At 40.9% G+C, this 18,144-nt stretch overlaps 2 protein-coding genes across 2 annotated transcripts; one reads left to right on the top strand and one right to left on the bottom strand.

Annotated features, from left to right (window-relative positions):
* Positions 1–205: 205 nt before the first annotated feature.
* Positions 206–2,741, top strand: MELLADRAFT_65234 (uncharacterized protein; the record flags this gene model as incomplete). Its single annotated transcript, XM_007412724.1, has 8 exons — positions 206–833; positions 911–970; positions 1,039–1,098; positions 1,183–1,679; positions 1,760–1,891; positions 2,275–2,379; positions 2,446–2,619; positions 2,664–2,741. 8 exons carry the CDS (start codon positions 206–208, stop codon positions 2,739–2,741), a joined length of 1,734 nt encoding a protein of 577 aa, XP_007412786.1.
* Positions 2,742–4,892: 2,151 nt separating this feature from the next.
* On the bottom strand, positions 4,893–6,897 carry MELLADRAFT_108863 (uncharacterized protein; the record flags this gene model as incomplete). Its single annotated transcript, XM_007412673.1, has 3 exons — positions 4,893–4,918; positions 5,764–6,255; positions 6,324–6,897. 3 exons carry the CDS (start codon positions 6,895–6,897, stop codon positions 4,893–4,895), a joined length of 1,092 nt encoding a protein of 363 aa, XP_007412735.1.
* Between the last annotated feature and the right edge of the window lie 11,247 nt (positions 6,898–18,144).

Here is an 18,144-nt window from a genome sequence, read left to right as displayed (position 1 = left end):
CAATCTTAGATGGTGTGGTGATTATAAGCTAAGTTCATTTTTGTCTGTCATCCCCTGTTCGTCTTTTTTTGTGTGAATTCTTTCTCATCTTTCTGATCATTTTGTTACTTTTGGAATTCACCACAAACTTCCATAAACGATTGTGACATTTACGCCGCCTCCCCATCTTTCTTTGTTGTTGCATCACGGTTTTCAAAGTCCAAACATGGAAGATACCCCATCGACATCCATTCCGAAACCCAGCCGTCGAAGTCTACGCAAAAACCTTCTTCGAATTGTGCGTGTAGACAACGAGGAGCAATCTGTGGGTAAAGACAAAGTGGAAAAGAAGACCGAGAAAAGCAAAAAACGAAAGAAGGCAAACAAAGTAGTTTTGGGTAAGCGCTACTTGACTTTTGAAATCAGATCATCGAAATCACTGACTTCATATCTTCAAGAACACACCAATGATCCAGCGACCGATGGCCCAATAATCGATACATTGACTGGACAGGCTGATGTGCCTGTTGGAAGTTCGACCTCTCGTGAAAAATTACTCGACTTACTAAGCCGGCGTTTCAACCCCAAAAAACCTCGCCTGTCGATGTCAAACGATAAAAAAACTAGTCGCCGGCAAACTGCGCCAAAGAGCACGGAAAAGAAGACTGATACCCCTTCCTCCCAAATGACTGCACACCCTCAATCACAATTCGACCATCTGAAAAATTTCGAACTAAATTACTCAGGCTTACCTGATTCTCAACTTGTCGGAATGCTCCACAACATTGGCCTGGATACAAGGGGGATGAATACAGAGCAGCTTATCAACAGCTGCAAAGTACATCAAGACTTACGTTTGTCACAAGTTTCATTTTCATTTTGCAAAGGGACATGATGATTGAGGACTCACAAATGAATGATCTCTTTTTAGTCGAATTACCGGAATTCTATGTATCAGAGCATCGATCCAGTTCCATGGAACAACATCACAGTAAGTTAACCAATACAAAAACTTTATGAGTTTGTCTTGGGTCTTGAGGAATGCACGCTTTTTTACAGTGATGTTACCGGGACCCTCTGCATCAGACCCACAATCTGCTCCTTTCGAAACGCTACATAGTAAGTTAATTGATAAAAGCGTGTAATATCTGATTCATTTCCATTGAGTGCTAATACTGGCATTTAATGTTCTCACTAATCTAGGGCACGAGATGGAGGATTCCGCCGCATTGGCTGATGTACTTCCCAGCCACCCTCAACTAAATTGCCCTCTACAACAGTTGGAAGATCAAGCCGTTCCAGCAAGATCTTCCAAAGGGAAGGAGAAGGAAGTATATGATCGAGAGGACGCCGGAATTTTTGAAGATGACGACACACCTTTTCAAGCCTTGGACCATCAAAACACATCGACGTGGACCCCTCACCCTAATTTCACAACCGAAGATCCTGGAGCATGGGGTACTGAAGGTCAAAACATACCCACTGGTGATAGTGAGCCGATAAATTTAGCTTCGTTGACAAGTATCATCACACAGCAAACTATCACAATCGCACAGCTCAATTCAGCTTTGGAAGAAACAAACAAGAGAGTTAAAGATCTTGAAGATGAAGTACACCGATTATCTTCTGTTGTTCAGAAGTTGCTCAGCGAGCGTGGGACAGATCCCTCAGAAACATCAACCTGTGGTGGGAGGATAGCAGTAAGTTGTCAATCTTAAAGCTCATTCATCTGCCAAGGCTGAATGGAAAAGTACCTACACTTACTTTATTGCATATATAGGCTCGTATGCGCTTCCACATCGAAACACTTCTAGGCCAGAAAAGTGGCGAGAAGATCTTACCAAAGGCTGCCAGCGCGGAAGATAAGAAAGCTTGGATGTCTCAGCAAGCAATCGACGAGTTCGAATTCTACGTAAATATGGATCTGTTGCCCTCAATCACTGAACGGCGCAATCCTGCCTTTCCTTATGTAGACGGTCCTGGCCACGCCGATTCTAGCCCTCAACAGCTGTCCGTGATGTGGCAGATGATGAAGGCTGTTGGCGTTTCAAGTTTTCGTCCTGACTTCTCACGGCCTCTGTCTACAAAAGACAATAAGTGGCTATGGGCTCTCGCATTGAGGATCTTCATAAAACTCGTCGAATGTGGGGAGTACAGCGGTGTCCCCCTTGGTGTTGAAGGAATTGTGTTAATCCAAAAAAGTATGAAATCAAATATACAAACACTCATGAAAAGGTTTGTCCATGTCTTTTTCACACTTTTGTTGTTCTTCTTCATGCGTAGATGTTAAAACAGGATGTTCATTTATCTCCTTCTGACAGGTTTTCTCAAGAGAAATGGGACAATGCACGTAAATTAAAGGCTGCAAATGAAGTCAGGCGCACTTCAAGACTGAGACATGTAAGTAATTTCAAAAAGACTGTAGGTATATTGGGTGAGCTGATTGTTGGGGTCGTGTGGCTGCAGTTGAAAACCTTGCGGGATCGTGTTGTTCTTGCGGAGAAAACCTTGTGGCCACTTGCCAATATAATCCAACATGTTTGTAGCGACGACGAGACCGACAACGAAAGTGAGGGACCACCGTCCCAAAGCCCATTGATGGTGCGAAGACTCGAGTGGCGCAGCGCCGAGCTACAACTGGTATGTAGCCGCATTGACGAACTGAAATCACACACCGACACCAGCATTCCGGGTTTCTCGCCTGGCCAAAGGGGCCGCCGCCCTCGAAGACGCATTCGAAGGGAAGATGGGCCTATGAGTAGACTTGAAGCACCGCTGAGATTACCTGTGGATTGCTACTCACCAGATTGGTTGTCCTCCCTGTCTCCGCTCGCTCGATCTCAGCTGGAGATTGTTGAATCTCGGGTCCTAAATACATCCCTCACAGCTCTTGACAACTTGATTTAATTGTTTCTTTATTTCATATCTCAACAATTAGGCCTGGCGCTTAGTACGGATGATATAGGTTCTGATTGAACCAGGTATCAAACTTGAAATATATTCAAAATGGGTTGTTTCTTCAAACTGCAGGCCAGTGCGAACAATTCCAATTCACATATGATCTCATTGATTGACATCATTTCGAAGTATGTACAAAGTGGTCACATTTTTGAATGAAGTATTTCAATTTTTATTCTTTTTCATTTGATTCACGCACAAAGAATGTAAAAGATGAAAAAGTGGTCACATTTGTGGGTGAAGTAATTCAATTTGTATTGTTTTTCATTTAATTCACGCACAAATAATGTAAAAGATGAAAAAGTGGTCACATTTGAAAAGCAATCAATCTTTATTCTTTTTGCTCAATTCACACACAAATAATATGAGATATGAAATGAGGATCACCTTGCAAAGTCTTGACTTCATAGTTTTAATGACATATGTTGAAATTATCGCTCCATCGATACAAGAGCAACAGTTGGAATACTCAAATTCTTGTGAAGTTCACAAGGCTTGTACATAATCCAAGAGCAATGTGCTATCACATCATTCAGATTGATCACATGATTCACAGTTGGACCCCAAGCACGCAGATGTACTTGAACATCGGTTGCATCTACTTGTGTCATCGGGTTGTGCATATGCAGTGGGACGATTGGAAAGGTTTGGACATGGATCCAAGTGTCCATCAGGTTGAGAGAAGGTTTTGGAGTGCGACGATGCATGAAGATAGAAAATATTCGACCAAACATACGCTCTTTTTTCAAATTGAATGTAATGAAGCTGTTGTTCGGATTTGATGTGAAAGTCGAAAAGTGCACATCCAAGTGTTCAATCTGCTTGTAGAAAAAAGCACAAGCGGTTAATGGCTGTGTAAGAACATTTTTTTTGTGTGAATCCAGACACCACTGATTTGGGAGGACCCAGGTGCACCCGTCTACGTTTTCCTTGTTCAAATGGTTCAACAAAAGGAGGAGAACAGAGTGTTCGATGGGCTCGAGCTTTGAGTTGGAGAGTTTCTTCTTAGCTGGTGGAGGTGGATCGTAAAGTGACTCCAGCCGTGAGGCGTACGGCTCAAGTGCATCAGGAAGTTGATTATCTTTCAGTAAAGCCGCTAAATTTCCAGCACAACAGAAGCTTTTCATGAATGTGATTTCCAGCTCGCCTTGTTCCAGTCAATGTAGTGCAAAATCAGTATACGATTGCATATCTTTCAACATATGTTTGAGAGAAGTAATGAAGACATACCTATATGATTGTTGTGACAACCTTTGAGTATTCTTCCCATTAAACGCTCAAAAGGAAATGACCACCATGCACGTACCGGACCAAAGCGTTCAAGACAGTCCGCCAAATGCATGGCCATGTGATGATTTGGTGCAAGATTACAGTGTTGAAAGAGTACAGTCGAGCTTTTGAGATACTCCTGAAGATGATACCGATATCGAACTATTATATTTTCATTCATTACCCTCTTCAAAGCCAAGTTAACGAGAGAAACAAGATGCCAGAAGTTTCTCAGGAGGGCTGTCTTCACATGATCCTGGCCGCTCCAAATTGGAATTAGCGTTAAAGGTAATTGGATGGTGAAGAGGTTTCTCCACTCATCCGCTTTCAGTTTGCCAAAGGACGCCTTTCCAACTACAGGAATTGCACGTTTGATCCACGTGGGTATATGGATCCGCGGGAGCAGGGAGTTGATTCTTTGCAGCATCTTCTTGTCAAAGATGACCTCCCCAAGAGGCGGAGAAATCCACTCGGAATCCCATCCAGGATCACCTAAAGGATTAAAGTCGGCATCGCTACTCAGATCCGATGAATGAAGATCATGTATGGTGCCTCCATTGTTGGGCTGCACTTCCTCCAGATTGACAGTTTGGCTTTCGCGCTTTTGAAATTCGGAATTCTCGGCGAAAAGGTCCAACAACTCCTTTTTACTGACGGGTGGTAATTCATCTTCTTCGCTCTTGGTATCAGTCATAGACCAAAATCGTCGCAGCTGCCAAGAAAGGAGACCAAGAAGAAGATTATGCATCGAGTCGACCACATGGAAATCCACGATATTCCAATACTCGAGATCATTCAAGACGGAATAGCAAACACCGTGGGTTTCAAAAATTGCCTTCCTTTCTTCAGGACTTGTTGCGTCACGAGCTTCATATGCCCATAGCTTGTGCTGCGAACATGTTCGAAGAGGCCATGAAGCTTGGTCAAAGTTCTCGATTTCTTGCTTTTCGAGTAGACAAAACGAGCAGAAGTGTTTGCTCGTAGCACTCGGAAACCCAAGTGATCGTTGTACAGCCGGAATATCCGCAATGAATGGTAATAATGCCGCATGAATGATCCGCCCGCTGGTGTACTGATGAGTTTTAGACAAGAGTAGACCAGGTTGCCATAACTCTTGAAGTTGGGCTACAATTGGTCCCAATATCCAGTTGGTCTGTTCGAGTGACGGTTCTCGAGGACCTGGTGCGATGCCTACGAGAAATACATTCTCTGGCCGATTTCGAATCCGGATTGGTAGTGTAAGGCAGATAAGGACTATGAAAGTAATGGAATTGTGATGGCCGCTCTGTTTGTTTCCAAATGGGTTGATACCGTCAACAAACATTCCAAATACCAAATTCCCGCTTTTTGCCGTGAATTGTCGACCATCTGGTCCACAAAACTCTTTCCAGATTCGAGATCCGTGGATGTCGTGGATATCTTCGCTGGCGTTAAAAGGTCGTCTTGATTCAATCAACGATTCGTCGAGCCATTCTTCACAGAGAGGACGTGAGTATTGACGTGCAATCCACTCAGATAGATCTTGGAAGGCATATCGTCAAACCGGAACTTGTTCACCTCGGGAGAACCGTAGTAGAGGCTCTCCGCAGGTTTCTTCTTTAAGATCTTCCTCTTGCACGTCTGGGGCCTCTCCAATTTCAGTTGCAATCTCGACATTTGCATCAGATGGATCAGAAGGTCCCCCAGGAACATTTCGAATTCGATAATTGCACCAAGTCGGTGTTTTGGCCAGAGAATAAAGAGCAAAACAGCTTCTGCAGCAATTCATATAAATTAGTGAAGGGTCTATTTGAAGCCATCCAATCGCAGTGGTAATGGTACGAGGCAACCGTCGAAAAATCGGAATTTCAGCAAGAGTGAGTGGCGTGGCGTCCTTTTTTGTCACTAGACCATACATGATCAAAAGTTCCACCGATATGCGCATCATATCCATTAACCAGGCCGATGTTAACATTGACGCGTGATCGAACACATTGATAATGACGGCAGTGAGTGCAATGTGAAGGCACACTGGATTGAAGGATGATAGCGTGAAGTCGTGAAAGCGATCTTCAAAAGGCAGAAATCAAAATCAGTATCGCGTTTAACTAGTAAGCTTCAATTGGGAACATACTTACTAGTGTCATATTGCCGTAACCCATTTTGTCTTGCTGAATCCGCCGCGTTGCATACATCAGGATCTAAAAATGGTGGTTTGTTGCGCGAGGGAGTCACTGGAGGGATGTCAGATCGTATATGGCTTGATGGTGATGTTTCCTCCATATTCTGTCCCGGTTCCTTTGAATTGGATGTGGATGGTTCACACAATTGATCGTTTTGAGGTTGATTAAGCAAAAGATGATGGGTGGGTGCCGACACAGATCTATTCATTGTGTTCACCGCAGGATTTCGCTCTTTCGAGTTTCTAGATGAACCCAAACCTAGACGGGTTAGATGTGCGACAAGCTGGTCTGTCTGATCGACCGAAGGTGATTCAGTTGAGCTTGATTGGTGTTCAATTGCTCCTGCAGATGTTGACTCGATTTGTGATCGCAAGTCGGCACGGGTATGCGATTCTTTAGTCGCTGGGAGAACCTCCACACCTTGCTGAGAGTTTCCATGGGCATCGATATAGAAGCTTTTGTAACAGCCATGACTCTGGCACTGACAAACAACTCTCCTTGGATCGGCTTTCGGCTTTGGTGAAAGCATTACTCGATTTGACTGCACTGGAAGTTCGGATTCAAGACTTATGAGGTGAATGGGGGGCTCTTCGAGCGATACGTTGAAGTTTGAACCAGGCTGTGATACAAATCAAGTGTGTTGAGAGCGGTGGAGTGGTCGCGTCCTGCTTCTCAAGGTCTACTCTTGGGTAATTGGAAAACTCTTCTGATTCGAGAATCCCCTGGAATGGGAGAATGTATGTACACTTGTAGGTTGTCAAGGTGATGTAGGTCGGATGCCAGTTCAAATTGGCTCATATAGCTTTGCGCAAAAGAATTGTATGTACATTAATTGAATCCTTTACAAGTACTGCACAGATTACATCTAATGAACAAGCTCATCCACGCGAATGAATGACATGGGCTGCAGAAGGTGGCTTCAGCAATCAGGGTGTAAGAGATTGTCAGGATAATCTGAGCAACAAATCATTAAACTGAAGCTTGGTGATGGAAAAGATAATTCCTAGGATTTTTGCGGAAAAGATAGGGAAAAGATAATTCCTAGTATATTTCTTTTCCCTTTGGAAAATATTAATTTTCGCGTAGTGATAGATAAAGCACCAGAGAAAATAAAGCAATACTGTTGTTAAGTATTATTCCCAGATTTTAAGCGCAAAAAAGTCACACACTATGTTTATTACTAGCAATACTGTTGTAAGTATTATTCCCAATTAGACTTGTAGTCTTTAACACACGTAAATAAATTTCTCCTTGCTTTGAAGGGGCGGATTTAAGTGATCTTAGTACAAATATAGTAAATAAATGATGATTTATAACACTACAACAAAGGTATAAGATGCAGAAAAGGGCGCTACAATCCTAAAATCATCAAGGAGTACTTATATCCACATGTAACAATCTTTACAACAGTCAACAGCCTCAAAAACCAATCAAATCCGCCTAAATAACCCTAAAAACCATGTAATGACGCAATGTAATGATCTTGTTACCAATGTATGATGTAATTTTCACAGCCAAAAGTGATCAATGACTCAATGATGTAATGTACAGCACTTCTTATGATGAATACAGGTGATTTTTTCCTTGTAAACTAGCTGAAACCCAATTTTTGAGATTACGAATTTTTTTAGATGTGCTCCAATTTTTGATTACTAAAGTGCATCTTGTAGCTCACGTGTTACTGATCATTTCTGACACCTATAAGACCTACTTCTGATGAGTGATGAGTAAGATATTGAGTTGTGAAGTTAAGGTTTTTGGTGTTACATGTGACTTGTGACTGTAAATTCGAGATTCACACCAACTTCTTATTTCCCTTATAACTTGTTACATACACCTCCGTTACTAATGATTTAAAGGCTGTACATTATGTAAACCACTCTTCTGCGTTGAATGAGCTATCTACCAACTTATTCTGACGTCATTTGACATATGTAATTAGCTGAAAACCTCCATTTTCGACGATTTGCACCTATTTTCTTCACTTTTCACAGCTGCTACTCTCTTTTTCTTGCTCATGTAATATGACATCATCTTCTATAACCTTAAAAATCCCGGAAAATCCCCTTGGCAACCTTAATTTCTACTACTACCACCATTACATATGTAAACTACACGCATAACCCTTGTTTACCAACTTCGAAAAAGTACCTTTCTGCTGATAACTTCTGTTTCCCCTTATCAACCTTGAATATTAAAATTGTTCCTGTATAATAAACTGTTGTTCTTTCATATTCTAACCTCATAAAACCCATAACTTAATTATAAATAAGCTAAAAACCATTTTCCAACTTTTACACCTATATTTTCGAATTTTTCTTATCTTTTCTTTTTCTGTCTTTTTGTAATAACTTTGTAAGTAAACTATGTTGATCTTAATAATGATTTTGAAATATGATGACATAATAATGAGCTAATAAGTATACATAAGCCTCTAAGAGCTTCAATTGATCTGAAAACCTGAATTTCGAATTCTCTGCTATATTGAAGTTTGCTAATAAACTGGTAAAGTAAAGATGATTAATTTTTTTGCTTAATATCGTAAATAGATCACCACAGCGGCTGTAGGCTATTTTCCAATTTTGTGCGACTTTTTGAAAAACCTCATCAACTTTTGGAATTAGCCGGTCTCAAAGCAAACCCGGTACACCTGGTTGTCTTTTTGGCTTGGAGGTGTCAAAAATGTCAACTCAATACACAAAGTTACCACCAAAAAAGCAACTGGGTGTACCGGGTTTTTTGGCAACCAGGTTTGCTTTGAGACCGTCTATCACTACACCAAATGTCATCTTTACCGGGCGGTGAAGAAAACTACTGACATAGAAAAGTCCTGAGGCAACAGGAAGAGAGCTAAAAATCTGAAAAAATATGCACCTTGTTCCTAGATGTTGGGGCGTCATGACAAGTATTTTTTTATATTTTACACACAGATATTGGTTAATGTACTAACAATAAAGGCTGAGAATCATCAAAAACCCACCTGTAACAATACCTGAAATTTGGCCCTTGACTTTGAAGACAGGATTTTGGAATCTTCAAACATCAATAACTTTTGAAGTTCTGAATCAAATCACTCGATTTGAAGTGCATTAAAAAGGTGAGCCTTCCCTCTACATTTTTCATTGAGACATCACATCTGTAGCTGGTCTAAAAAAGATCCTACAGAGCTATTCATGCAGAACTGTTTGAACATATGTAGAGTGTTTAAATGACTAGATAGCACCTTACTAATATTATGAAGTGTGAAGGAGAATAGTTCAGCTTGTGAATGAACCAAAAATCGAGTTATTTGGAGCAGAATTGCAAAAGTTATTGAAGTTTTTAGACCACAAAATATTGTCTTCATACTCATGACCCAAATTTTAGGTATTGTTACATGTGAGTTTTTGATGATTTTCAGCATTTATTGTTAGTACATAAACCAATATCTGCGTGTAAAATACAAAAAAATACTCATCATGACGCCCCAACATCTAGGAACAAGGTGCATATTTTTTCAGATTTTTAGCTCTCTTCCTGTTGCCTCAGGACTTTTCTATGTCAGTAGTTTTCTTTACCGCCCGGTAAAGATTACATTTGGTGTAGTGTATTACTCAGCCAGTTTTCAAAACAAAACTCAATGAATTTTTGAAAAACTCGGTCACTTTTTAAAAAAACTGGAGGTTTTTTTTTCTCCAAAGTCATCAATTATGCATTGGGCTGTACACTTGATCAAGCATCCCCCATTGTCCTCCTCAATACAAATACCCAACCTCAACCTCAATTTCCATCCACTCCCATTCCCATTCATGATCAACATCACTTTGATCATCATCTTCAACTACCTCTGAATTTGACTTTTTCCAATACTACTTACTTCAATCTATCTTTCATCACAATTCTTCTTGGTTCATCAATTGTTTCAACAAAGTGAAATTAAAATGATAATAGACATTGATAACAATTTAACAAAACAGAAACAATTTATAAATCTCAATTACCTGACTCAGAATAATGCCTAGTGCTCCTCCTGAAACTATGCACTTTCTATGAGAACTTGGACTGTCATGGTGATCTTCTTGTAGTTGCAGTAAATGTATTAAGAGAGTTGTTCAAAATGTAAATATGATAGATGTTGAGAGAAAATGATAATTTGATTAGGGCCCATTTGGCTGTGTTTCCCAAAAAGTGTAATTTGGTTATACAATTTACCGAACAGTTGTCCAAAACAGCTATCAAAAGATCGCCACGATTGTGATTGAACTTGACAAAGCTCAATCAAGAGAGGGGCAAAAAGTGTTTTTTGTTGGAAAAACAGCCTCGAGGCTGTTTTTCAGATCAGTTGAATATATCGTGATATATGATCTGATATATTAAGGACCAGGCGCAGTTCGGCCCAAAAGTTGTGCGTCGTCTCCAACTTTTCCAGTTTAAAAGTAGATTTTGACTCGGTCATCGGCGAGGATCAGCCAAATCTCCATGTCAAGCGCGAGTGACATGCAAAAGGATGTCACTCGCCAACCTATCTAATACCATCCTTGAAGTTGGCAATGTTACAATGAATGGAACGTTGCCATGAATGCTGAGCTTGTGACATGGTAGATGGTATCAATTTGGCTCTCACTCATATCACCAGATCGATATCTCTACTCATCACCAAGTTAGCCAGGTTCAGGCCCGTTATTGGCAACCAGCTAGGCTGTGAATTTGGTCATGACATATTTAATGCTGAGTCTCCAGCAGAAAGATTGGTCAGCGAAACTTAAAAGGTTAGAAATATGGTATGTATCAAAATACCTAACACACAAGAATGAACTTAAGCAAATATTTTAGTATATCAATAGCTATAGCCTGATAACGACTTATAACTGAGGAAGAAAGAAAGGACAAAAGAATGTTGTAGGTGTCCTTATATTCCATAGGCACACCTTTCACAGAAATCCTCTTACATGGGTGTAATTAGAATACCCATACATCTTATTTCTCATTTGAGCTTGCAAACCCTGTGCAAATCATCCTCGAGGGAAAGATGCACAGGTTAAATCACTTTCAAAAGTGCCGAAACTTAACTGTTAGCGTAGAAAACAGTCAAGTCGCAACGAATTCGTGAGGTCCAATTTTAGGACCTCACGAATTCGTTGCGATCAAGTGATGAGCAAATGGATTAAAGAAGTGAGTTACATCAAAGCCCCATAGCAGACATATGCTTGATCACAAGCCTCACTGAACCTATGCGAGGCTTGACAATAAAAAACCATCTATCTCGACAAAACAGTGTCTGAAAGCGGTTTGTAAGCCACTTTTGAGAAGATGGCTTGAAAATCCGGTTAAAACAAGCCTACTAACTATACTTCTGTCACGACGACGACCTGACTTCCGCGCCTTGTCCTTATTGATCATATATTGTTGCCAAACATCACATCTTTTTCGAAACTCATAAAAGATTTCGAATGAAAAAGACTTTTTAGATTTGGTGGTCTATAACATGTTATAGAGTTTTACAAGTGCAAACTTAACTAAGTCCCACGTGCCGGGGTTTATACATAGCAAGCGATGACCGAGGCACGAGGGACTTACTCCTTACCCCGGTCATTTGGCGTGGTTTGTTGAGCAGTTTAGTAGGGGAAATCTGGGATCTCCTTTATCCCAAACTTCCCAGTATTGACTGTTTGGGAAAAAACAGGGAGCCTGAAGCGCCTGCTTCTTCTCTATCTTTCTGTCTATCAACTTTCTTGCTTTCTTTATTTGTTCTTTTTTTTTCTCAACACTGCAAACAAGGTCATCCAGATATTTGGGGGAGAGACTGCGGAGTCTATGTATATATATGTAATATCAAATTACATACAACATGCTTCCAAAGGTCAAACTTGAATTTCAAATTTTGATTTTGCTTTGTTTTCAACCCTGCTCAGCAACTTGTTGCCATAATCTTCACATCAGTTAACACTCTTTTGCTCGATGAATACCCGAAGCAAATTAAAAGAATTGACCTTGGAACCAAACCTAGCAGATATTGACAATGACTTGAAAATCACCCGACCTTTGCTTCCGTCCATTATCCTCAATAGCTCATTGGCAGAACAACGAAAGCATGTAATCAAAATCTTCTTGAAGTGGTATAAGAATCAGAAACCAAAGGAATTGCAAGTCACTACAATAGTCAGCCTCATCAATGGATTCAATACCTTCCTCTTGGCTGGAACCAGATATGGAAAATCACGAATACCCAAAATTTTTCTCAGGCTTTTCAATCTTCAACAACTACCAGTGGTACTTGTTCTCAACCCTCTCGATGCGCTAGGTGACAATCAAGTCAGTAGTATTCGATTGATGATCCATTCAAGGATCATTCTGAAGCTGTTTAATTCTATCTGTAGGTTTCTGACAAGCTGAAGCAAGGGATCTCGGCAATCAATCTGACCAAGATCACTTTTACGGCTGAGAATCTCAAAAATATTCAAAATCACTACTACCGCTTCATATATCTTGTATGTCATTTCTTCAGATACTCCTGTTCCAATTCACCTTGATCAAATGTGAAAGGCCAGATGGACTGACTCTCAAATTGTTTGTCTGCTTACAGAGTCCAGAAATATTCGTCAATAGTGTGAAATTTGCAGAAGTCTACCACAGCTCGGACTTCCAGAAGCACCTTATATTGAAGGTTGTTGACGAAGCACATGTGATCTACTTGTGGGGTTTGGTGGAAAGTGGAAAGTCCAAAAAATTATACAGCCATTCCATACTTCAAGATGTTTGCGAATTTCGACCATCATACGGTCATTTAGGAAAAACACTGATGGCCACCGACTCAGTTCCTATTCTATTACTATCTGCCACCTGTAGACCTATAGCTGTGAAGAGAATTTTGAGTAGCTTAAGCCTTACGCCTCAAAATATCACTATGCTTGAAGGAGAACTTACTCGACCCAAGATGTGATGGATCCGAATGTATTTAACTCGCCCTCTGGATTCATGTGAAGATCTAGCTCAACTAATCCCACACAAATCCAAAGTTTCTGATGAAGACATGACACAAACTCTCATTTATTGCGGAACTCAAAACTCGACATGGACCGCTTCAGAAGTTGTTCACTTGGCTCGAGGAAACACAAAACAGGCTCACGATGGAAACAGCAGCTTTTGCCAAAGGTATCATGCATCGACAGGCCCGAAGGATAAAATTACTAGAGCTCAGGATTATGGGAACGGTAAATTTTCAACAATGACTTGTACAAACGCACTCGGCCTTGGTCAAGACTGGTCCATCGTGGATCAAGTAATAATTCTGGGTGGCATGGACCCAGATGCAATCATTCAAATGGGTGGAAGGGGAGGGCAAGGTGGTAAGAGATGCTTAGCCATTATGTTGGTTGAACCTTTTCGTCAGACTGGGAAGAATTTAATCGAAGATTTTGAAAACATCTCAGTCATGAATGATGATGACAGGACGAGTGCTTTGAGAATCACACCGGTATGCCTTAGGGTTGCACTCTCATCTGACACTCGGTGAGCTTTTCTCCTTGTTGCTTTTATGATTTTATCTTCTTACTAATATCTTGACTTCTAAATTTGATTTTGTACAGCCTCGGAATCCTACCTCTTTTGGTCAATGAGCCAGCATACATCGAAGAAAAGGCCCGTCAAGATAAGCTGAATATAGGCCTTTGTCGTTGCTGTAATTGTGATCCGATTGGCGCGATCGAGCTTATTCATGATCTCAAGATCACCAACAAGTACCAATTTCATCAGCTCTTGGATCGTGCCACTGTTGGTCATGATTTACCAGCAGCTAGTTTTCTCACTCAAATTCCAATTGTGAAATTGAAGCCGAAGGAAAGGACTAATCGACCTTTACTATGTCCCAATACTGATCGCATCCGCACTTCCAGCCCCATGATGGTGCTGGAACGCTCGCTGATCGATTGTTTCAAAACTTTATTCTACACTCATCACAATCGAAAATCCGACTTGGTCCCCTCAAATCTTTTCGATAACGATAACGCTTGGCAAATTGTCAAGAACTATTTGGGTATACTTGAGGGTAAGTATCTGAGGGGGATTTTGGGTAGCCAGCCCATTTGTGGGACGTTTGACATGATAATCAATTGTATCAAGAATTGGATTCAAGGTCCTACTTATGAATTGTACCTTGAAGAAGTTCGCCAGGCTGAACAAGCTGCAAAGGAGGCTTATGAGATGGGTGCAGCTATACTGGCATCCTACCACAGTGCCCAGTTGATCAAAGCCAAAAAACGAAAATCCAAGAAGGAGAAGATCGAGCAGCAAAAAAAGATTAGGTTGGAAAAAGCAGCTGAAGTGAAAAATTTGAAGGAGAAGGAGAAACACGAGAAAATGAAAACTCTTCAAGGAAGTTTGATCATGTCTCAAGTTGAAACTCAAAAAATTATGTGAACATTAAATTTATTCATTCCTTTCTACTCGACAAATTCTTCATGTGTTCAAGGTTGATCATCTTTAACTCTTTGAAATTCAGCTCCCAATATGCCTGCTGCTCCCGAGTTGAATTGACAGGGAGTCGCATTCCAATCTTCCTCTCGAAATATGGATTGAAATTTTTTGATACCTTTCAAGTAGATGTCATCTAGATTGGCGATCAAGCCTTTCTGTCTTGGAGTTTTGATCATGCTTGGATCAGCAAGATGATCACGAGCAAGCTTCAAGAATTGACTCAGCGACGCTGGCGAAAGGGGGTGTTTGTGACTGTTAGAACCCTCTAGGCGTTGAGATGCAAGATGAGAGCGTGAAGGTCCTCCAGGTATGTAGATAGATTGCTACGTGAGGATTAGAAGAGTCTAATCCTCCAGACTACTAGCTAGAGAGCAACTCAGTACAAGCATATCTAAGTATAAGCATGAGGTAAAGCGCTCATAACACCACTCCCCCTTTTATGTCTCAACCTCCTCTTGCAGGTTAGCATCTTTCCACGGGTTGGCATTAAAAAACCCTGTGGGAAAAAGCCTCACCCTCTCACTTTCCCCTTGACCTCCTATATCTTGATTCTGCTTGAGGATATTTCATGTTGAATTCTAGCACCGCCTCTTTTGCATTCTGAAGTGATTTTTCTGGTTCCCAACTATCATGATTTGATTCATACCCCTTCCAATTTATTAAGTATTCAACTTGTTTACCTCTTTTTCTTTTATCTAGTATTTCATTAATTTCATATTCTTCTTCATCATTTAATATAATTGGTGGTGCGGGTGATTGTCCTTGGTTTTCTATCTTGCTTGGTTTGAATTCTCGTAGTAGGTTTACATGAAATACTGGGTGAATCTGTCTCATGGTCTTGGGTAAAGATAATTTGTAAGCATTGTCGGATATTCTCTTTATTATGCTGAAAGGACCAAGCCATCTATGTGAAAACTTAACAGTAGGCCTTGTGGTTGACATGTTTTTGTTACTTAACCAAACTTTAGTACCATTTCGCCATACAGGAGTTTTTCGTACTTTCTTGTCATGCTGTGTTCTCATTCCCTCTTGTGTTAGTAATAATGCGTCCTTCAATTCACGCTGAACTTCTTTAATTTGATTTAATCGTTCTTCAACCACTGGTACGCATTGCTCGACAGCCGGGATTTGTGTAAAATTCAAGTCGAATCCATAGTTCGCTTTGAATGGCGATATTCCTATTGCAGCATGATGATTGTTATTATACGAAAACTCAGCAAAAGGAAGCAGGTCAACCCAGTTGTCTTGTTTATAAGAAGAGAAATGCCTTATAAACAACTCAATTGCCTTATTCGTTATTTCCGACTGGCCGTCCGTTTGAGGATGATAGGCCGTCAACGACTGGGTTTTGATTCCAAGGCGTTTATGGAAATCTTTCGTTATTCGTGATATGAATATATTACCTCGATCGGAGGTTATGGAGTTGGGCAATCCATGCAATCGCCACACATCCTTTATCATCAAATCAGCCAACTCCTCGGACGTCATACTTTTCCTGCATGCTATAAAGTGTGCCATTTTCGTTAATCTGTCTACGACTGTAAGGATGCTATCATACCCTTTCGATGATGGTAAGTCTGTGATTAAATCGTAGCAGACGTCCAGCCACGGTCCTTGCAGAATCGGAAGTGGTTACAGACTGCCGAACGGTTTTTCTGTCCTTGATTTCACACGTTGGCACGATTGACAACCATCCACATGGTTGTTCACATAAGCCTTCATGGCCTTCCAATGATACGCCCGTTTCACCAACATCAATGTTCGCATTCTGCCAGGATGACCCGCGAATTTGCTATCGTGCCTGGATTTTAGTATTTACAATTTCAGGTTAGCATCATTGGGTACCATTACTTTATTACGGTAGTACATCACTTCATCAATCAATTTGTAATCATTGAACAGCTTCGAATTGGGATTAGCTTCATATAATGACTTGAGTTCGTTCAGCTTTTCATCGTTTACTGCCTTCTGTTTGATTTCATTTAGTATCATTATGTCACTCCACGTGTCAGAATCACGCTCCACTTCTTCTTCTGCATCGTTTTCATTCTCGTCTTGGACAAAGGCTTCATCTTCAGCCACCCATAATTCAATTGCATCAAGTGAGTCAATAAAAGCGTCTGCCGGTAGGTTCTCAGGCTTGATTAGGCGTCCAAAAGTTAGTTTAGTGCCTTCCGCTGGAATGTAATCTGGTCGTCTTGACAGCGCATCAGGTTTTGCAGAGTCTCGACCTGGCCTAAAGCGTATTTCGAAGTCAAAGCTGCCAAGTATCTCAGCCCATCTCGCTTGCCTACGTGTCAGTTCCTTCGCCGTCATTAAGCATTGAAGGTTTTTATGATCAGTGTAGACTATGACATTCAATTGGTTGGGGTTGCCTTCAAGGTATTGTCTCCATTCTTTAAATGCGGACACTACAGCGAGTAATTCTTTGTTGAAAATTTCATAATTTTGCTCAGCCTGAATTAGAGAACGTGATAAAAAGGCGGCCGGATGCAACTCGTTGTCATCTTCTGAAACTTGTGAAAGCACAGCACCCAGAGCGTAGTCTGAGCAATCACACTCAAGTATGAAGGGTTGGTACGGGTCAGCTATTTTCAAGACTGGCGCCGTTGTGAATGCTAATTTTAATGATTCGAACGCCAAGTTTCATTCAGAAGTCCATTCGAATAATGTGTCTTTCTTTGATAATTCATGTAAAGGTCTTGCAATCTTGGAGAAGTTATGAATAAATCTGCGGTAAAAATTGGCGAACCCTAAAAACATTTGTACATCCGTGACATTCTTTGGTACTGGCCAATCCCGTACTGCCTTGACCTTGCTTTTGTCCATTTTAATCTGATTTTTTGAAATGATGAGGCCTAGATAAGAAATTTCTTCTTTGAAGAACTTGCATTTCTCAGGCTTTAGCCAGACGTTTTGCTGTTTCAATATTTCTAATACCTGTTTGACTACTGCCTCATGGTCTTCCCCTGGTCCTGTGTAGATCAGTATGTCATCCTGGTAAGCAGCTACATTACGTCCAATATGCGCCTTTAGGATGTCTTGGATAAAAAATTGAAAGAATCCGGGAGCTCCAGTCGGCCCAAACGGCATCGTTAAGGGTTCGAACTGTCCTTCCTTGCAAATGAACGCCAATTTCGCTTCATCACCTTCTCTTACTCGAAGATTATTGTACCCATTCCTCATATCTAAACTAGTGTACCGGTCGACATTCAATAAGCTGTCAATCAGCTCCATTGTTAAAGGGAGCGGATATTTATTCTTCACCGTGACAGCGTTGAGTTTGCAATAGTCGAAACACGGGCGGAGATTCCCATCTTTCTTT

Source organism: Melampsora larici-populina (assembly GCF_000204055.1).
Source record: "Melampsora larici-populina 98AG31 unplaced genomic scaffold MELLAscaffold_32, whole genome shotgun sequence".
NCBI classification, from domain to species: Eukaryota; Fungi; Basidiomycota; class Pucciniomycetes; order Pucciniales; family Melampsoraceae; genus Melampsora; species Melampsora laricis-populina.
The sequence above is the reverse complement of the archived record's forward strand: the minus strand, read 5'-3'. Positions and strand labels throughout refer to the sequence as shown.